The following is a 21,210-nucleotide window of genomic DNA, read 5'->3' as shown; positions in this document are numbered from 1 at the left end:
CCGCACAGCATGCTTATTGTTGTTGCCGTGCTGCTATGGCGTTGTGGTGGTGTTGGCCGAGCCAGGGCTCCTACCGTGCCAGGCGTGTGCTTGGCAGGGAACAAGATGCCCCCCACACAGACTGTCAGGGGGGCCATATGGCCTGGTCAGCTCCCCAGACCCTGGACCCAGCACCCTTTTCAGCCCCAAGCTCCGGCCTCCCCCAGGGGACATCCCTAAATCACCACGTAGTGGCCAGGCAGGCCGGGGGTGGGGGGTACAAGGCCGCAGTGCCGTGTGGAAGGACGTGGTACCCGGAGAGGAGGAGGTTTCAGAACCTCATTCGGGGGCTAGAGAAGCAGCGCAGCAGCAGGGCACCTGCCTTGCACGCAGCTGCCTGGGCTCGATCCCCGGCACCCCCGGGGTGCCCTGAGCCCCGCCAGGAGTGATCCCTGAGAGCAGAGGCAGGAGTCAGCCCTGAACACGGCCGGGTGTGGCCACACATGACACACGAACAGGAACAGTCGAGCATCTGTATATGGTGCCTGCTGAGGGCAGACCCTGTGGCCTTCTGGTTCCTTCTGTTCCTTCTGGTGCGTTCTCCGTGCCTCCCCGCGGCGTTTGCACATCTGTTGTGACCCCTCTGGCTCGCCAGCACCACGCCACACGCAGACACACTTGCTCCCACCCCGGGCCCTTGCCTCGCTCTGACCTCCGAGCCGACCGTCCAGGGCAGCGGCCCCTGCGCCAGGCCGTCAGCTGAGGGTCATGTTGTCCGTCTGGGTGCTGTGGTTTTCTGGGCCAGGGACTGCGGGCCGTCTCCGTTTCCAGCATGGCAGTCTGTCCGTGAACTTCCTGCACAGGAAGATGTAGATCAGGGGGTCCATGCAGATGTTGGTGGCCGCCAGGAAGAGCGTGCTCTCCTTGGCGAGGTAGAGCCGGTCCTGCAGCCGGCAGTCGGCGGCGGCGCCGTGGGTCTGGCTGTGGGTGTAGGGGATGCGGGCGAAGTGGTACGGGGCGAAGCACACGAAGAAGACGGCCACCACCACGAACACCTTCCCCTCCACCTTCTTCTGGCTCCTGCTGTCCCGGCTCCGGGACCTGCGATAGGACTCGTAGACCTTCCTGGCGATGACGGCGTAGAAGAGCAGCATGAGCGCCAGCACCGTCCAGAAGATGGCCTGCGAGACGTCGTTGACCAGCTGGTGCCACGCCAGCCCTCGGGGCCCCTTGAGGGCGGCGCACTTGCGCACCGTGGCCGGCATGGCCTCCCGGTCGGTCAGGATGACGTTGGGCAGCGAGAGGGCGACGAGAAAGGTCCAGGTGAGCGCCGAGACGGCCCGGGCGAAGGCCGGCTTCTGCACAAAGAACTTGCCGAAGGGCCGGAGGATCTTGAGGCAGCGGTCGAAGGCGATGAGACCCAGCAGGATGATGGCCGCGTACATGGCCTCGTAGAAGACGATGGCCGAGAAGCGGCACACGAAGGCCCGCAGCTGCCACGGGCCCAGGCGCGCGTCCGAGAGGATCTTGAAGGGCAGCGTGAGGGCCATGAGCAGGTCAGCCACCAGCGTGTTCTTGAGGTAGACGATGAAGGTGGAGCTGCTCGGGATGTGCAGGAACACCCAGAGGGCCAGGCTGTTGAGCAGGATCCCGGCCAGGAAGAGGGCGGTGTAAGCGGCCGGGAACACCAGCTGGGCCATGCGCGCGTCCCGCGGGCACCGCTCGGACCCGTTGAAGCCCCTTGGCACCGAGGCGTTCACCGCGGCCTCCGACGCGTTCATGGCATCCACGGGCAGCTCTTGCGGAGAGACAGAAACAGGAAGTCAGACAAAAACGGGGCCCGGGGTGTGAGTGTGCATGCAATGAGGTCCTGGGCTTGGCCTGACAGAAGTGACCCACCTGGCCCCACCACAGATACAGCGGGACCAGAGGGGACAATACGCAGGTAGGACTCTCGCCTTGGGCGCTCGTCTTATACGCAGCCAACCACACTCTGCTCCTCGGTACCACATGCAGTTCCCCAAGCACTGCCAGGAGTGAGCCCCGAGTGCAGAGTGAGGAATAAGTCCTGTGCACCGCTGGATGGGGCCCCAGAACAGAAACACAAAACTAAAACCAGAATCTGCAATGCAGGGGCCAGAGAAATAGCTCGATCCGTGGGAGTGACGGATTTGCATCACGGAGACCCGGGGCTCTGAGACCTGGTGCCATGTCTGCCTACCCCCACGCCCTCCCCTCACCCTAACACTAAGCCAGAAGTAGCCCCCAAGCCCCACCTCGTGTGGCCCCAAATTCCCACCTCCACTGCAATCACACACACACACACACACACACACACACACACACGTAAAGCATTGCCTGTTTCCAAAGCAATATTTTTGGTCAAAACTTGGACTTGCCACATATTCACATCTTGCAGTCATCACGGTTGAGAAATCTCGAGTGATTTGTGACTTCCATGTACCCATGTACTTAAGCAATCCGAAAACCCCCATTATCAGATAGAAGAACCCTCTTCTTGTATCACGGTCCTGAACACAAGCCCTGATGTTTACACGCAGCGTCGGTCTGTGGACCGTCCCTCTGAACGAAGCACCACCACCCCCCACCCCCGGCCAACACCCCCTCCCTGACCTGTCCATCCACTCCTGAGCGAGATGGATATTCACCTGCACCACGGGGGACACCCGGCTCACCGCCGTCTGCCGGGGACTGTCATCCGCGCTGCGCTCAGGACCCTTCTGCTTTCTTATAGCCAGCTGCTTCCGCTTTGGCGGGCGTGGGAGCTGGGAGACTTCCTCGCCAGAAGTCTCTGTGAGCTCAGGCTCGTGGGCTACCGTGTCTCCTGGGCTGCTCGCCCACCCGCTGAGGGGCAGTTTGTCTTTCTGTTTTCTTTTTTTTTTTTCCCTTTATTTTATTTTATTTTTTTTAAAGTTGTAGATTTACAATTTTTTGTGCTTTGGTTTCAATTATACAATGATCAGATACCCATCCCTCCACCAGTGCCCATTTTCCACCACCATGGATAATATCCCTCCCACCCCCATCCCCCCATCCCCCCTGTCTCTGTGGCAGGGAAATCCCCCGTGTTCTCTCTCTCCTTTTGGGTGTTGTGGTCTGCAAAAGAGGCATTGAGTGGCAAACATGTTCAGTCCATAGTCTACTTTCGACATGCATCTCCCCTCCTGGGAGGATCCTCCAAACATCCTTTATTTGGTGCTCCCTTCTCTATCTGAACAGCCCTTTCCTCTAGGATACCCGGCTGGCCTCTAAGTTATGGAGTAATCCTCCTGGTGCTGATCTCAGCTATTCTTGGGTATTAATCTCATACTTTGTTACTTTATATCCCCCAGATGAATGCAATCTTTCTATGTCTATCCCTCTCTTTCTGACTCATTTCGCTTAGCATGATACTTTCCATGTGGTACCACTTGTATGTAAATTTCATGACTTCATCTTTTCTAACAGCTACATAGTACTCCATTGTGTAGATGTACCAGAGTTTCTTTAACCAGTCATCTGTTCTTGGGCATTCAGGTTTCTGTCTTTCTGTTTTCTTCTCTCGGAACTTTCCCTCCTCTTCCCCGCCCTGGGTACCATCGGAGCCTCTCGTGGATGCTCCGGGCTGTCGAGGAGGAAGAAACTAGCCCCATGTTCCAACCGAGGAAGTTGGAATCAGACAATCAGAGCCCTCCTTGGTGCCCGTCCCAATGGCTTCCCTAGAAACCCGGGGGCCCGTGGTGTGGCCTGTTACTTTCATGGACGTTTGTCTTAGTCTCTGAGCCTTTGGGTTTCCTTCCCTTCTTTCTTTCCCCCTCCCTCCCTCCCTCCCTCCTTCCCTCCCTCCTTCTCTCTCTCCCTCCCTCCCTCCCTCACTCCCTCCTTCCCTCTTTCCTCTCTTCTCTCTCCCTTTCTCTCTCCCTCCCTCTCACTCACTCCCTCCCTCTCTCTACCTCCCTCCCTCCCTCTCTCCTCTCTCTCTCTCTCTCTCTCACACACACACACACACACACACACACACACACACACACACACATACACAAACACTCACGATGAATTTCGCTTCCAGAATATTGCTGGCAATCCGTGAAGCACAAATCACCACCAGTCCCTTTCAGGGAGTGGAGCTCAGATTCTTCACATAGGGACACCCTGTTTCTTGCACCCGGCAACTGTCTGGGAGGTGTGGGGGGCCTTGAGGGATCTCTCTTTACTCCCTCGCGTGCCCCAGAGGGGGAAGGATGGTTTCTGGAAATCTCTTCTGGGCGGAAGAGGGGTGTTTGCGGCTCTCCCGGGCACTGTTCTGCAGGAGGAAACCCGGGATCTTTGGGCCGGGCCCCCGCTGAACGTTGGTTCCCGTTTCTTGGTGTCTCTTGAGTTGGCCCACAGAGTCAGACCAGACTGTGGTGTTGGGTTGCTTCAGAATCTCTTGGCCCGGGGTTCCACGAATAGAAGTTTTGTACCCCGCTGGCTGTGGGAAGCCGTGCAGGTGTGGAGACCCCATCCTGTGCGTGGAGCTCCCTGGCAGGGGCGCCCACGGGATGACTTGGTGTAACATGAACCGGTGGGTTCTTGAAAATACAGAGTCTTCATTTCTCTCTAGAATGCCGCAGCATAGTAACACAGACTTTTTAAAATCAATCTTCTTCTTTTTTTTTTTGCGGGGTTCAGGGAAGGCGGGCAGGCTCAGCAACACTCGGGTTACCCCTGACTCTGCTCTCAGCAGGTCGTATGGGATGTTGGGATCCAGCAAGGCTAGCCCCTCCCCGCTGTGCTCCCCCTCTGGCCCTTAACCTGCGTTTGTGCAGCTGCTGGCCTCGCGGAAGGCAACGCTGCAGAGAGATGAGTCTGTGTGAGGAGTGTGAAAGCCCCCACTCGCCACAGCCCCTCCGCCCAGAGGAGCCTCGGGAATACTTTCACTTCAGAAGAGGGAAATTCTTCCGATGGAAACGGGAAAGTACACTTGGGTCTCATTTCAACATGCCCATGCGTGAGAAACTCTCAAAAGAGGAACTAACTTCCAGTGTCTCATTCTAGGGTTAAGGAGATGTTTTGTTTGTTTCTTCCCCTTTGGTGTCAGGCGGGGGCTTGGACCCAGGGCCTCCCACATGCAAGGCAGGTGCTCTGCGACTGAGCTATCCCCCGGCCCCTTGAAGCCATGTTCTTTTATTATTTTTATTATTTTATTTTTTGCTTTTTTTTTGTCACACCCAGCGATGCTCAGGGGTTACTTCTGGCTCTGCACCCAGGAATCACTCCTGGTGGTGCTCAGAGGACCCTATGGGATGCCGCGGATCGAACCCAGGTCGGTCACATGCAAGGCAAACACCCTCCCCGCTTACTGTTGCTCCGGCCCCCAAAGCCATGTTCTTTTCCATCGAGGAGGTTTCCAGCACCCTCCCTGCTGATGCCTGCGGGCGCCTACCTGGCCCTGCTTCGGCTGATGGGCAGCTCTGCCTGTCCTTGGGACCGTGGACGCTGGGCTCGGTTCTCTTGGCGACCTTCCCCTCCTGTTCACCGTAAAAACGAATCTCACGGTCTGCTCGATGCAGGTGCCAAGGAGTCAAGTGAGTCAGCAGCCTCCAATCTCGCCTGTGGCGAGGTGAGTGTCAGAGCTTCTCGCTGAAGGGGAAAGTGGTGGAATTCCGCCGAGGGCCTGTGGAGGGAGAATGCGACCCTCCAGCAAGGAATTCAGTGGGGCAGCGAAAGGCCAAACCCTGAGAAACACACCTGTCGGCCCCCTCTTTGGCCTATTGGCTACTGGTCTTGTTTTCTTCTATTTTAATGCCTAACGAGCTGCCTTTTTTTTTCATTTTTTTTCTTTTTATTAGTGAAACACCATGAGGTACAGTTGTAGATTTACAATTTTTTGTGCTTGGGTTTCGATTATACAATGATCAAATACCCATCCCTCCATCAGTGCCCACTTTCCACCACCATGGATAATATCCCTCCCACCCCCACCCCCCCCATCCCACCCTGCCTCTGTGGCAGGACATTCCCTTTTGTTCTCTCTCTCCTTTTGGGTGTTGTGGTCTGCAAAAGAGGCATTGAGTGGCAAACATGTTCAGTCCATAGTCCACTTTCGACATGCATCTCCCCTCCTGGGAAGGTCCTCCAAACACCCTTTATTTGGTGTTCCCTTCTCTATCTGAGCTGCCCTTTCCTCTAGAATGCCCGACTGGCCACTAAGCTATGGAGTAATCCTCCTGGTGCTGATCTCAGCTATTCTTGGGTATTAATCTCATATTTTGTTACTTTATATCCCCCAGATGAATGCAATCTTTCTATGTCTATCCCTCTCTTTCTGACTCATTTCGCTTAGCATGATACTTTCCATGTTGTACCACTTGTATGTAAATTTCATGACTTCATCTTTTCTAAGAGCTACATAGTACTCCATTGTGTAGATGTACCAAAGTTTCTTTAACCAGTCATCTGTTCTTGGGCATTCAGGTTTCTTCCAGGTTCTGGCTATTGTAAAGAGTGCTGCAATGAACAAACAAGTGCAGATGTCACTTCGACTATACATTTTTGCCTCTCTGGGGTATATTCCCAGGAGTGGTATTGCTGGGTCAAATGGGAGCTCAATTTCTAATTTTTTGAGAATCGTCCATACTGTTTTCCAGAAGGGCTGAACCAGTTGACATTCCCACCAACAGTGAAGGAGTGTCCCTTTCTCACCACATCCGCACCAGCATCGGTTGTCGAGCTGCCTTTTTTAAAAAAAAAATTAGACTCACAGTAACCATAGTTAGACGGTTACTAATGAGCTATTTGTTTATTTTCAGGCGTTTTTACTTTTTTTTTCTATTAAGAAACTAGTTTCGTGGCCCATACATGGTTCCTGTATTGTGTGTGTGTGTGTGTGTGTGTGTGTGTGTGTGTGTGTTTGTTCCTATTTGTTTCTGTGTGGGGCCTGCACAAAAGGGCCTGGGGACAGAGCACCTGGTGGGGAGTGGGGGGGGGGGCGGCAGGGGGAGGGTACCAGCCCTGCTCAAAGTGGAACATCAGTTTATAAGGAAAGTGAGAAGGCCTGTCTGGGGACGTATTTGTAAATATTTCGAGTTTCACAACCTTCATCCTAACTCCCAGGTCTGTTCTTTACCCTGGGAATCAGCCCCAGCCAGACCCGGGGGGTGAGGCTGTGTTGCAATCTCAAACCCCTGTCCTCCAGGCGGGAGAGAGCTCCAGGGGCTGCATACAGGTTTTTCACACAGCAGTCCCGCCTCACCTCTGTCCCCGGTAATCCCTGGTCCCTTTCTCGCCCAGACAGGAATGGCCCCCGAGTGGCCCCCCCAGGTGCGGACCTCGAGCCACCCAAACAAATGCTGGGCGTGGGCAAAACCCCCACAACGGAAACAAAGCCAAAAAAGCAAACCAACACAAAAAGCTCTCCTGTCTGTGGGGCTAGAGCAATAGCACAGCGGGTAGGGCGTTTGCCTTGCATGCAGCCAACCTGGGTTCGATTCCCAGCATCCCAGATGGTCCCCTGAGCACCGCCAGGAGTGATTCCTGAGTGCAGAGCCAGGAGTAACCCCTGAGCATTGCCAGGTGTGACCCCCCCCCCCCAAAAAAAGGAAAAAAAAGCTCTCCTGTCCGTTTAGCTTGATTTTCACGTACAGCTTGAAAGTGATTTCTTCTGATATGTTTCCCCAATGTAAAAACCATGCAGAGGCCACTGCTTGCTGGAGACCGGTGCCTGGGCTGTGGCGATGATGTAGCAGGGAGGTGCCTGCCTTGCACGTGGCCGACCTGGGTTCGAGTCCCACCCCATGTAGGGTCCTGAGCCCACCAGGACTGATGCATGCGTGCAGTTAGGAGCAAACCCTGACCATCAGCGAGTGTGCCCTAAAACTAAAATGAAGCAGGTGCTGGACCACTGCCCAGCTCTGATCTGTACCTCGTTTTCGTCTGTGGAAGTGATAGCTTCTTAGCTCCTGGGCACACTACCATCTGCTTTGTCCAATCTTCTGAACGTTGAAGAATCACAGGCTACCAAAGTTGGCTTCATTTTTTTTCTATGTAAGTAATTTCTTTTAACTCTAGGGAATATTAAAATTCTCAAAGCGTGGGATGGAGAGATTCCTCAAAGGGCTGAGTTGCAGGCGTTGCCGCAGGAAGCCCAGGTTCGATCCCCGGCGCCATCTGGTCCCCGGTTGGAGTTCTTCCTGGCACAGCTCCCTGAATGAGCCCAGTGGCCAAGCGGGCCAGGCAGCTGCTCCAGGAAAAGCTGCAACACCCCCAAACAGCACCGGAAATGACCTCTGGACCAGGAATAGCCCCTGTGCACCACCAGATGTGTTCCCCCGTCTCCCCCCAAAAAAGCAAAGTAAATTAATTCAATACAATTCCAAATGCTGGAAATAGCAACACTTTTTTCCCCATAAACACTCATCTAGGGCTGTCTAGAACAATCTCCACTTGATGTTTAATACCATAGGAGTGTATGAATAAGGAATTGGAATTCCTTAAACGCTGTGATATATGTGTATGAATAAAGAATAAGGAGCATATGAGTACAGAATTGACCACAAAGTGTGACTTTGAGTTTTACGAGCCATTTTTATGGTCTCTGAAACCACAGCTAATCCCAAGCATTTTACAGGTTTTTTTTTCTTTTTAGGTCATATCCGGTGATGCTCAGGGTTTACTCTTGGCTCTGCACTCAGGAATTACTCCTAGCAGTGCTCAGGGGACCATATGGGATGCTGGGAATCGAACCCGAGTCGGCCGCGTACAAGGCAAACACCCTACCTGCTGTGCTATTGCTTCAGCCCCCAACACTTTACAGTTTTTACAGCGGTAGGGCGTTTGCCTTGCACGCAGCCAACAGGGCCGACCCAAGTTCGATTCCTCCGCCCCTCTCGGAGAGCCCGGCAAGCTACCAAGAGTATCTCGCCCGCACGGCAGGGCCTGGCAAGCTCCCCGTGACGTATCCGATATGCCAAACACAGTAACAACAAGGTCTCCAATGGAGACATTACTGGGCCCGCTCGAGCAAATCGATGATCAACGGGAGGGCCTTTACTTTACTTAAATGTTCCCCTGAAGCTACTGTCTCATACCCAAGGCCTGCAGACTCTGTTCTGTGCAGTGGGGCTCAGAGCAACCAGACCAAAACGAACTCAGCAGCAATTCTCAGACAAAGAGGAGGGGACCAAGGAGTGTGAGGTGGCCTGGAGCACGGATGGGGAGTACATCACGGCTCTGATGTTCACATACATACAAGAAACCCCAGGTCTCAAGCCCAAGTTGCTGGTGGCAGGTCCCACTCACAGAACTGTTCTAGGAAGATATGAAACTCCAAAGAAAGCCAGTTCTGGTTCCATCCTAAAGGGGTCATGAAAGACCCATGATTAGTTTTGGCTTTGTTTCATTTCTAGTTTTGATTGAAGCACCACGATTTATACTCTTTGGAGCGATAGCACAGCGGTAGGGCGTTTGCCTTACAAGTGGCCAACATGGCCGACCCGAGTTCGATTCCTCCACCCCTCTCGGAGAGCCCGGCAAGCTACCGAGAGTATCTCGCCCGCACGGCAGAGCCTGGCAAGCTCCCCGTGACGTATTCGATGTGCCAGACACAGTAACAACAAAGTCTCCAATGGAGACGTTACTGGGCCCGCTCGAGCAAATCGATGATCAACGGGAGGGCCTTTACCTTTACCTTTACCATACCTACTGGTGGATTCCTTCCTTCCTTCCTTCCTTCCTTCCTTCCTTCCTTCCTTCCTTGTTTGTACGTTTGGGGGTCACAGTCAGCAGTGCTCCGAGGTTACTCCTGGCTCTGCACTCAGAAATTACTCCCGGAAGTGCTCAGAGTTCTCCCTACACGGGATGTCAGGGATTGAACCCAGGTGAGCCCCGTGCAAGGCAACTGCCTCCCTGCTGTACTACTGTACTATCACGCTGGCCCCATAAACAGTGGAATTCTGCTTCCCCTCCCCCCTTCCTGGCAATTGTCAATCCGGTGGATTTGTTTATTGAGAGGAGAAAGATGAAGTGAGAGGGGTGATGGCCACCTCGGGGTGCTGTCAGTGGGCCGACTTGACTTGCTTCCACTCACTCCCCCGCCTTGCCTGGGTTTGGGGAAACCTGCCCTTCATTTGTCTCGGATGCGAAACGAGCCGGTCAGATCAGGTCTGGTCCAGCTGGAACACGTCTGTTTTCTTACCATGCCCACACACACATGCAGATGGCACCCATGTGAACTGTGTTTGCGGTGGAAGCAGCTGCTGCTTTTATCCTCTGTCAGGCAGAGACAGGGAATAGGCGTCTTGGGGGTGTAGGGAGCCATCTCAGAAGAGTCTCCACCAGCCCCCTCTGTCTGATGCTGCTACGTTCCCACAGATTCTGTTTTGGGGCGGAATGAGCCTGACCTGGCACTGAAATGTGACTCAGAATCCCACTGTGGGGCATCTGGGTAAATTTGTCATCAAGTACAGTGAGCTCGTGTGTCTGTGCAGTTCCCCCGCTTTAAGCTTTTGTCCCCCCCCCACACACACACACCTCTCACCCTATTCCACTTTGGTTTTGGTTCTTGGGTTCTATTTGAGAATCAGCACTGAGGCTCAAATAATTCAAAGAAGTGACATCATCATCCAAAGCGTGTGACATGTTTTCTGAAAAATACAGAAGGTGGCTTGTGTGGAATCAGATACCACGGCAGTCCAAACCGTTTGGTCATTAGCATAAGAAATCACTGAGGTGATGTCACTTTTGGGAGAGTCTCTGCCCGTGGGCAGGGCGTCAAACGGCACTGGCTGGATTTCCCTTGGTGGGTTTGGTGAGAGGGGGCGGAGTATGCCAGGGGGTGAGTTGTGGCATCTAATAGCCTGCAACAAAGAAAGTCTATCCAGATTGTGGTTTAGAGTTTAATGTGAATTTTCTGTGCATACACAGGTTAACAGACCGTTCAAAACTTCCCATTTTGCAGCAACAGTTCTGCTGTGTAATAATGTTTACTGGCATTTCCTGAGAGGCCATTCAGGTGTTAAACCGTGGGAAACGCTCATTGTCCCGAGAAACAGGTTGGTCCTAGAAAGGAGTTCATAAAAATGTTACCGGTGGTAGTGCATTTATTCAAGTTGTCATAATATTAGTAAAACTGATTCTCTAGTGTTAGAAAGTACGCATACTTATTCCGTATCATGTGTCATAAGAACTCGTTATACATACAAACTCATTCGCCATTTCTACACTTTCATTGGAAAGTTTTTTTTTTTCATCAAATCTACTTACTGAAAATTTCAAATTCTCCGTCTGATCGATTAGCATTCCAGTTTCTTTAAATCCCTTAAGTTGATATGAGTTATTGAGAGTTAGTAATTACCGTTTTGCCGCCATTCCCATGCCCTCTGCCCCGATCATTACGTCACATTTTCAGAAGGCGCTTTACAATAGCTCAGCCTTTGGTTAGGGGGCTGGACCTGGCTATGCGTCTTCCTAAGCAGAATTCTTTGCTCCGGAGCTTTCGATCAAACGCACCGACCCCGACTGATCAGAGCAAGTTGACAATAGCATGACGGCCGATAACATAAGACATGACAGCGAGAGACATTATTAGACGGTTACTCATCTCTCCGGACTCTGCAGATGAGGAGTGCTGTGGGGGTTGGGCTCCACGGGAGCTGACCGTTCAGCCCTCCCAGAGCGTTTAGATGCTGGAACCGTGGGGTTCACGTCTGTGGCCACACTGTATTTCTTCCAAGAGTCGTGGCTCTTAGCTGCGTCTTTGCCGGTCGCTGCGTGGACAGTCTCACAAGCTCCTTTGGGGGTTGGGGCTTGGGCCACCCGTCGCCCACAGAACCCTGCCCTGGCCTCCCGTGAGTCTACATGGGCGTCTCTTCGCTCGGGTCCCCCCGGTTCTGCCCCTTTTTCCTGTTTCCCTGGGGCGGGGCCGTGGCAGACCCCCTGAGCATGCTCACCAAGGAGTTTTTGAAGGACTTGCAGAGGAAGAAGTAGATGAAGGGGTCGAGGCAGGCGTTGAGGGACGTCAGCCAGAGCGTGCTCTCCTTCAGGTAGAAGAGCGTGTTCTCGGCCGCGCAGTCGAAGACGTCCCGCGTCTGGCTCAGCGTGTAGGGGATGCGGGCGAAGTGGAAAGGCACGAAGCAGACGAAGAACACGGCGATGATGATGAAGACCCGGACATTCACCCTCTTCCGGGGGGGCTTGCCCAGGCCCCTGGTCCTGACGTACGAGCGGTACAGCTCCTTGGTGATGAGGGTGTAGCAGACGATGACGATCAAGAAGTTGATCCAGAAGATGACCTGGCAGACGTAGTTGACGATCTCGTGCCAGACCAGCCCGAACTCGGTCTTGAGGAAGGAGCACTTTTTTATGTTGCTGTCCCGGGGCCGCCTGCTGGTGAGGATCATGTTGGGGAGGGACAGCAGGAACATGAAGGCCCAGATAACCACCGAGAGGATCTTGGCACCCAGGAGGTTTTGGGGGTTGGAGGTCTTGAAGGGCCTGGTGGTCTTCTGGTAGCGGTCGATGGTGATGAGGCCCAGGAAGGAGATGCTGATGTACATGGTGAAGTAGAAGACCACCGAGGTCACCTGGCACACGAAGGCCCTCAGGGGCCCCGCGCCGAGCTTGGCATCACTGAGGATCTTGAAGGGGAAGGTCAGGATCATGAGGAGGTCGGAGATGACCGTGTTCTTCAGGAAAATGATGAAGTTGGACTTGCTGCGGATCTGGAAGAAGATCCTCATGGCCAGGCTGTTGGTGACCAGGCCAACGAGGAACAGGACCGTGTAGAGCAGCGGGAAGAGCACCTGGGTGACGTTGTAGTCTCTGGCACACAGGCTGGCATTCCCGGGGGCCCCCGTGAGGTTGTCCATGGCTCGGCTGCGCCTGCGGCCTGCAGAAGGAGAGAGAATGGGATTGTCTGCAGTCCCGTGAGTGGGATTGGCTGTGCCCTCTCTTTGTAACCGTGGGGGATGCTTGCTCAGAAGAGTGAGGTGGCCGTTGGTCCTAGAATATAGCATCTCAGCATGTTTCCCCAAGGCCAGAGAGACGGCAAAAGTGACTGAGCACATGCTGTGCATTCAGGCGGGACCTCGTGTCTCCTGAACACAGAGCTGGGAGCAGCCCCTGGCACCATCAGATATGCCCCCCACCACACACACACTGCTTAAAATGCTCCCTGTCCCCAAAAGAATATTTCACTGGAGTAAATATTCCACCTCTAACAAAGTTAAGATGGTCCAGAAAACTGTACTCATATGAAAGTATGGATACATGGCATTTTCAATTGGTTGGATGCAGGCCTCATAGGTTATTTTTGATCTTAGGCAAAAGCTCATGCAGATGGAAATGGCTAGCATATATTTGTGTGAGATAATGTAATATGTATTATTTTACACACACACGCAAGCACACGAAGAGAAGCATTTGGGCTAAGCATCAACCATGCCCTTCCCCCCCCCCCCAGCACTTATTTATTTCTAAATGTGGGGAACAAACATGAGAAATGCTTTACATCAACATACACAGAAGAATTTGAAAATCACTAGAATTGAAAAATCATCTGTGGGTGCTCTTTGTTACAAAAAAAGATATCAGGCCTTCATGCTCCAGAGAGTGTGTTACCATAATCTTGGCATTCTAGAAGAGATCAACTTTGCAGTGTTTCTGCTTTTAGTTAGGAGTCACTTTTCCTGCAGTGTCCTTATTCCATGACTTCTGTCACCTTGATTCCGTTGAACGGCTCCAAGGACAAATGAGGGGTGATTGCATGTTTGATTTTTAACATTTTATGTAGTGTGATTTCTGTCTGGGGCTTTGGGTGTGTTTCTGGTTCCGGGGATGGAGCCTCATCTGTGCAAGGCAAGTAAGCGCTCGACCATTAAACTGTGGTCCCTGTTTGCCATTGAAAGTGAAAATTTCAGGAGCCAGAGAGTTAGGCAGTGGGCAGAGCTCTGGTCAAGTTCGAGCCTAACACTCCAGAGGGCGCCCTGAGTCCTGCCAGAAGTGATCCCTGAGCACCGAGCCAGGAGTAAGCCCTAAGCACCACTGGGTGTGACACCCTCCCCCCCCAAAAAAAAAAGAAATTGGTAATAAATTCCTAGTACATCAGTGACATCATTCACATGGAAGTTAGCGAACTGGATTGGAAGGGGAACTGTCCACGTAAATGGACACCGGTTCCTGCTTTGTCTGCCCCTTTGTGCATTCAGAAACAAACACTGTTCCAGCTTGCAGGCCTCCAGCCCAGCATGTCCCAACCTGTGGCCTTTTGAGCCCCGGGGGTCTGAGGGTATTCTAAAGGGGGCTGGAAAATCACATAAATGGGGGTCACGGCAGTACCCTTAGAGGTCAACTCAGTATGATGGGGTAGGGGGCCACAGGAAGAAAACAGTTGGAAGGGACCCGACCTAGAGGCCAGCTGTCTTGTTCACCCCCAACATTGCCCAGGGCACTGCAGGGTGCTACTGGCTTTTTCTTGACTGTCACTGAGGCAAATGTGAAAGCAGTAAGAAAAGGGTCTCTGTTCACGGACATGGCAGGCACCCCTCAAAGCTTTCTAGGCTGTATTATGGCCTCTAACATAACATGTCCAAACCAGGTCCCGATCAGATGTGACAGGTTATTGTCTTGTTACCAGAAGTTAGAGAAAAAAATAAAACTCGACTGGGCCATGTGTTCCCTGGCATCTATGCTTTGAAATTTAAAAATGAAGTGTGTTAATCGATTTTCCAAAGTCAAATAAAGTTGATTTTGCATAAGCAGCAGCCCTAAAGGTAAGACCTGATATGTTACACGTATAAACAGTGCTGGGTCAAAGATTTAAATGCAACACATATAGGTGGTGCAAAGTCCACTGAGAGTGACAGCAATAAAATTATGAATATAAAATCACATACTCCATATAATTTTGTTATATAGTAATATATAAAAAGAAATACACTATGTATAATTTATATATTATAAATATATAAAATTTATGGCTTACAATAAAATTTTTTTCCATCCTTTCATTATAGAAAGTAAGACAGTTCTGATTCATGTTGTCATAATAAGCCTCCAATTTTCAATCCCTTTTCACCTGTTAAATTTTATACACACATATACTGGGGGAAAAAAATCCACCACTCGAGAAAAACAAAAGTAAGGTGGAGTTCACGCCCAATTCAATCTGCCTAATCAATGGCTGAATAAATAGCAATACTCCTACATTAAAAAAAAAAAAGTCCACCACTCAATCCACAAAACTCCGTATTTAATTGATCCCAGTTCACTGATTTGCACCTTCCTTGCCCCTGTGCTCGGCTCCTGGTGATTCTGGAAATCCTGCAGAGGAAGGCAGTCTCTTTCTGATTCACCGACCCATGTGAGAGCATCCTTGATTGGAGGGAAATCCATGCTCCCCACTGCCGTCTTAATTCCCACTCAAAGTGGAAAAGAAGGCCGTTCTTCCCACGCACTCTATCCTTCCTTTTGGTGACGAGGTTCAGGACTGTCTCTAACACCCTTCATGCAACTTGCTTGTCAGAATTCATTCCAAGCAAGTGCTGGCGAGATGGGCCCCTACTCGAGGGTCCCGTCCCGTCCCCACTGTGCCGTCAGACCCCCACAGACATCATCCTGCAAATCCATCTCGACGGTGGTCGTTACCTGGGTTCTGCTGGTTCTGGAGGATTAGCTGAGGTCTGGCGAGCGGCAGCAGCTAATGCACCCTGGAGCCCGCTCTCTGCCTTTTTCCTTTCAACGTGTCCATTGAGTTGTTAAAACTCTTTAGGAGAGAGGGTTTGCCGCACTCTCACCAGTAAAGTCTGCAGTGTTCTAGAGAAATAGAGGGAAGAGAGGGTGGTGGGGGGAGAAATTACCTTCCAGCACTGTGAGCCCTCGGCTGGGCAGACGCTGTGTTTCCGTCTGACTGCCGTTGGCACTTCTGCATTTATTTCCCTGGGAAATGTGGGGCTGAGTGGGTGAGAAGTCATCCTTTAAAAAGCAACTTGAAATCTTGCGGCTTTGGACTGAAACCTGCCATGGAGCGGAGTTCTTTTGCTTCCTTTCCATGCGAAGGCTATATCCAAGTTGAGGTCAGGCCCTGGGAAGCCAGCTTCCTGGAGGAGACCCTCAGGCTTGCTTTCTGGAGGAGTCTCTACCTGGAAATATATATATTGTTCCTCAGTGGGTGACATAGCACCTCTGGGCGCGCAATTGCATTAACTCGAGATGTGTGCTGGTTAAGTCTCTTGCCTTTTTGTTTTTTCTCTGGTTAATAATGTCATTATTCTAAATTTGTGTTTGATCAACTCTTTGTAGGCGAAGCAGTTTCCTCCCATTATAAATTACAGGATACCAAAATTATATTAGCGAAGAAAACCAGTTGTATTCATTGCCAGGCTTATTATATCAAGCGTCTTTCATGCTTTTTCTTGAGTAGGATTTAAGTAGAAACAAATTAACTTTTTTTCTTTTAGCCTGACTTTGGGTTTGGGAGTGGGGGATAGATCATTAAATTAAGGTCTCCTTATCACTGTTACCTTTATATAATACTGGTGTGCATGTGTGCGTGTGTGCGTGTGTGCGTGTGTGTGTGTGTGTGAACACACACACACGCAATTCTGAACTGTTTTGTCAACAGTAGATCCACCCCATTGCCGTCTTTACTTTGATTGATTGTATATTGGTTTTGGTTGTTTCTTCTGAATTTGCGTCTGTCTCTGCAGATGCTAAATCATCTTGTATAGTGGCTTCAGAGAGTGCACAAGTGCCATTCAGTGTCACCTGCACAGTCTTGGGTTCCTACCTCACTGGACTGGGGAGGAAGTGGGAGCCTGTAGGCCCCACCTGTCCTTTCCGGAGCCCCCAAGGGTGCCTCTGTGGGCTACAGGTGGGGGTCAGCTGAAGGGGGCCTTGGGGCCGGCCTGAGTCATTCCAGATCTATTTCAGCCATGTCAGTGACCCTCGCATTCCCAGGAAAGCTGTTCTGGCACTGTCCACTCCTGGACAGTGGATGTTTTAAAAGTTGAGAAGTCAATGAAACTTACTTGTTGGCTTAGAGACAGAAATTGAAAACTTTTTAAAAGGACTTTTATGTGCATTGCATTTCAATAATTGATTACCTTCAGAATCAAATAACAGGCATTTGATTTCTTCGAGTGTCAAGAGTTCACTCAGTGTGTGTTCTGGAAAGGAGCAGCTCACATTCTCTCCATCCTATGGGGGAGGGGACAGCTCTCCAAACCGAGATGGGAGATGGGGCTGGTTGCGGGGGGACGACTATTCCCAGCTCATTAACCGGCGCCGTGAAAGAACACTTACTCAGATTACTCATGTCTCACTACTTGGTTGATCATTTATTTTTGCCAGTTCCTAGGAGGGCAGGAAGGGGCACTGAAGGGGCTGAGGGAAGGCCCCATCTCACCTCGATGCTCCACCTCACAGCTATGCCCACTTGCGTTCCCGTCACCCTGACAGGGACTAGAATCTTTCTTTGTTTTTTTGTTTATTTGTTTATTTGTTTTGCTTTTTGGGTCACACCTGGCGATGCACAGGGGTTATTCCTGGCTCTGCACTCAGGAGTTACTCCTGGTGGTGCTCAGGGGACCATAAGGGATGCTGGGAATCGAACCCAGGTCGGCCGCGTGCAAGGCGAATGTCCTACCCACTGTGCTATCGCTCCAGCCCCAGGGACTAGAATCTCTAAGCAAGAAGAACCTCTGGTCAGCCCAAACAGGTACCATCTGAGTAGGTGACAGCAGGCCCTCGCCGTGTGTTGTAGCCATGCTGCCAGGGCAAACAGGACCTGCTGGGCTTTATCTGTTTCAGTGAGAAGTAAAAGAGCTAAAATGCACGTAGGGAAGTGCCAGGATTCTAACATGCAGCTGACTTGATGGGATTTCTGGCTTTATTCCTCTGCTTATCTGATAAAAATCGTGCAGTGCCCCAGATAGAGGAGAAAGGGCCCGAGAGGGGGTCCAGGAGGTTGGGCCATGCATGTAACCCACTTCCAATCCCCAGCCCCATAAACGGTCCCTCGAGCACCACCAGAAATCACTCCTGAGCACAGGGCTCAAGAACAGCCCTGGAGGGGAGCTCCAAAACCAAAAATAGTCGAATGGAGGGTTAAATAAAATGCCGTTATTTTGAGGCCCAGCGTTTGCTGGTCGACGCTGTTAGGCTGCAGGGTGGCGGGTAGCATGGAGAAATTACAGCGGGGGAAGGCGGGAGATGGTGCTGTCAACTTAGAGCAAGTATAGGGAAGCCATCGGGCCGCCCAGCCCACTGCACTTCCCATACTCATCTGTACCAGCTGAGAGGCAAAGGATGGGGAGGGGCCAGGCGCCTCCTGAGGTGAAGAAGGGCCCAGGGTCCCTGGGAACAATGAGGACGGGGGCTTTGGAGGACGCTTTGGGGAAACGCGAGTCCTGGTAGCCCATGCTATGCGCCCTGCACCCGGGCCTCATAACGACCACCACTGTGGGACCCTGGAGCCCCTCAGTGACCTCGTAACTCTACCTGGAGGGGTCCCGACTGCCTCTCACCCCCTCCCCAGTGGTTAGGTGAGAGGAGCACATGAAGCGTCCAGACCCGCGCTCTTCTGCCCAGCCAGGACTGGACACGCCGCCCTTTGGGTGCAGACTGCACCCCCGAGGCCCAGTGCTTTCCTCTCCCCTCCCCCAGCCCTCAGCCAAGGCCCCCCGGCCCGCAGCTCCAGGACAGTCGGGGGGTGTCTTGGCTCTCCCCGCCGCATGCTCAGACCCTCAGCACGGCCCTGCCGACTTCCTGCCATCTCCCGAGTTCCCAACTCCGCCTTCAAAGGCCCCACATGTCACCGGCCTGAAAACGGGGTACAGCCAGCTTGCCCCGTGGCACCCTGCGTCTTATCCATCCCCAGGGAAGCCACTCCGAGCAGCCCCCACAGGCTGGTGCCAGCCGCTGAACCGGGCCGAGCGATGGGCCTGAGCCAGCACCAAGATCGAGACTTGTGGTCAGGAGCAAGGGAGAAGCCGAGATGCGGGTCCTTGCGTGCGGGTGGGGGGGGGGGCAGGACAGGCTGACAGCGGAGAGAAATGTCTTTCTGTGGGCGCTTCTGGGCTGAACTTGGCTTTGCTCAAGCAACTCCCGGGCACTCAGTGCTCAGAGGAACCAGATCCAAGCAGGGCTGGGCCCACGTGGAGAGTGAGAACGGGCGCAGGAACAGAGAGAGACGCACCTCGGGAAGTGCTAGGCAGCGTGGAAGGTGCTACGAGAGCTGCCCTGCAGAGATGGGGCTTAGTGCGTGTCTGTGCTTGCAGCTCACCTTTGCCACCTGGACTCCGTGTGGCATTTTGAAGTGAGCGCACGGCTTAACGCACGCACGCGGCATGGTAGCCAGTGGAAAGTGAGGCTCGCGAAAACACTAGGAGGCCTTTTTTCTCGTCCCCCTCTTCCCCGCAACCTGCATGTAAACTATTCTCCGGGGTGCTCGATGGGAAAGCAAGCTTACACCGGAGTAGCCTTGTCCCCGAGGAGAGCAGGGCTAGCTGGGATTGCGATGGCGGGAAGTTGGTGCAAGGAGACATTGTCAGCAGGGGCCAGAGAGAGAGCACAGTGGGTAGGGCGCCTGCCTTGCAGTCAGCGGGTTCCATCCCCTCCCACAATTTCGGTTTGCCACCGCCCCCTCCCCACAAAAAGTTATCAACAACGAAAGGTTTTTGAAGACTTACTCTGCAGAAAATGCCCACTCAGAAGCTTCTGTTATGACACCAGTTCTGTTGACAATCTTTTTTTTTTTTGAATGCCAGCAAGTTCCAAGTGGGAAGAACCAGGGTGTTTTGCTGGTGGAGGTCACGGTGGGCCGGGAGGTGGCTAGGGGGACCCAGACCGCAGCCCTGTCCCTGCCTGCCAGCGTCTCACGGGGTCACCTCCTGTCTTCCAGGACGAATCTTCGAGCCACGAGTGCAACCAGCGCACCATCCTCCTGTACGGCGTGGGCAAGGAGCGAGAGCAGGCGCGGCAGCAGCTGAAGAAGATCACCAAAGATATCCTGAAGATCCTGAACAAGAAGAGCAGCCCTGAGGCGGGGGGTAAGGCGCCCGGGCCCCCGCTCGCCGCCGCCCCTCGCTTTATCGAGCTGGGCTGTGCCCCGGGCCCGGGAGCTTCCTCTCTGGAATGACTGTCCCCACGGAACGTGGATAAGCACATTGCCGAGCGCGGGCCGTGGCCCCTTATATAGGCATCCTGTGTGAGGTGCCCGGGAGAGAGATAGGCAGAGGGGAGGTTGTTTTTGCTGTTCTTTCCTGCCCTTCTCCCTCACCCCAGTTTTCTGCCAGACTCGTGAGTGTTGTGCCATGCACGCATGAGCTGGGCCATCCTTGGTGTGTGTGTGTGTGTGTGTGTGTGTGTGTGTGTGTGTGTGTTTTCTCCTCCCCTGCCTTTTCTCCAGGCTGGGGAGCAGAACTGGCTGCTGGTGCCATTGCTAATCTGACGTTGTTCTTCAGAGGACAGGCGGTCGGTGGAGGAGGGGGTGGGGGTACAGGGGGCTGTGGGGGGAGTGGCTGGCCCAGGAGGAGCCCCGGGTCTGGGCTCGCAATTGCTGTCCCTGGAGTTGGCCCCTCTCCGTGGGCTTGTTGCACAGCGGGCCCACGCTGTGGTGTGTGACATCACCCCCCTTGCGTAATTGTGACCGCACATTTGCCTAATGACCCTCTCCTAGGTTGGCCGGTCTGAGGAGGCCGACCCCCGCTGGGCTCTGACATCATGGGCCGTGGTCCCCGGAGCACCACTGTGTTTTGATTCTGGGACTTAAGTAACATCAAGACGAACCAGTGTGGCTTTTCCTGAGGCCGTGAGAGCTCTCCCGGCCCGTGGTGGGGCCTCCCTCTCCCTGACTCTGTTGAAATGCTGTCGCCACGGTGGGCTGGTCCATAGGCCGATGGATCCATTCCCACATCTTCATACCAAACAACGCAATTAGACCGAATGCGTCCACCTCTGCGCCCCCCCGGGGGAGGGCGGCGCTTGTACAGAACGCGAGGACCCCGGTCAATATTGCTTCTCACGAGTGTGGTGCTACGGATTCGGGGACCTTGTCAGACACTGGGTCATGGCCCCCCAAATCCCCGCTGCCCGAGGGACTGGCCCCTCGATGGCTGCCTCCGGAGCAAGCTGGCACAGGGCGAGGGAAATGAAACCCCGTCCTCCGGGCCGGTGACTCAGCCCGGACACAGAAGCTGCTGCCCCGAGAAAAAACTGTTGATTTGTCATTTTCGCTCTTTCCTCGCTCTTGGAAGA

At 53.1% G+C, this 21,210-nt stretch overlaps 3 protein-coding genes across 4 annotated transcripts in view; 1 reads left to right on the top strand and 2 right to left on the bottom strand.

The window, feature by feature from the left end:
• The window catches only part of MED12L (mediator complex subunit 12L), a 270,020-nt gene that overhangs the window by 184,685 nt on the left and 64,125 nt on the right, over nucleotides 1-21,210 (top strand). Inside the window, exon 16 of the mRNA XM_056121419.1 lies at nucleotides 19,856-20,003. Within this exon, the coding sequence (XP_055977394.1) occupies nucleotides 19,856-20,003 (148 nt within the window). The remainder of the gene's footprint in view (nucleotides 1-19,855; nucleotides 20,004-21,210) is intronic.
• On the bottom strand, nucleotides 735-1,773 carry P2RY13 (purinergic receptor P2Y13). The gene has a single exon (XM_056121423.1). The coding sequence runs from the start codon at nucleotides 1,758-1,760 to the stop codon at nucleotides 735-737; it is 1,026 nt and encodes a 341-aa protein (XP_055977398.1). The 5' UTR covers nucleotides 1,761-1,773.
• On the bottom strand, nucleotides 11,803-16,059 carry P2RY12 (purinergic receptor P2Y12). Of its 2 annotated transcripts, none has more exons than XM_056121420.1 (2): nucleotides 15,813-16,059; nucleotides 11,803-12,844 (listed from the first exon to the last, which is right to left on the bottom strand). In XM_056121420.1, the coding sequence occupies exons 1-2, from the start codon at nucleotides 16,003-16,005 to the stop codon at nucleotides 11,811-11,813; spliced, it is 1,227 nt and encodes a 408-aa protein (XP_055977395.1). In that variant the 5' UTR covers nucleotides 16,006-16,059; the 3' UTR covers nucleotides 11,803-11,810. The 2 variants fall into 2 exon arrangements, with proteins under 2 accessions (XP_055977395.1, XP_055977396.1); XM_056121421.1 differs by lacking the exon at nucleotides 15,813-16,059 and adding an exon at nucleotides 15,601-15,739.

The sequence above is a fragment of the Sorex fumeus genome, unplaced genomic scaffold (assembly GCF_029834395.1).
Source record: "Sorex fumeus unplaced genomic scaffold, SorFum_2.1 ptg000044l, whole genome shotgun sequence".
Classification (NCBI taxonomy): Eukaryota; Metazoa; Chordata; class Mammalia; order Eulipotyphla; family Soricidae; genus Sorex; species Sorex fumeus.
Note: the sequence above shows the minus strand (reverse complement) of the source record. Positions and strands in the feature narration are given on the sequence as shown.

What these genes read in the sequence shown, in the direction of transcription:
- P2RY13 (XM_056121423.1), bottom strand. Translation starts at nt 1,760, where the DNA reads ATGAACGCGTCGGAGGCCGCGGTGAACGCCTCGGTGCCAAGGGGCTTC.
- P2RY12 (XM_056121420.1), bottom strand. Translation starts at nt 16,005, where the DNA reads ATGGAAAGGAAGCAAAAGAACTCCGCTCCATGGCAGGTTTCAGTCCAA. An exon ending in AGGGCTCACAGTGCTGGAAG is followed by an intron (nt 12,845 to 15,812) that starts GTAATTTCTCCC and finishes CTCCTTCTGCAG; the next exon opens with GCCGCAGGCGCAGCCGAGCC.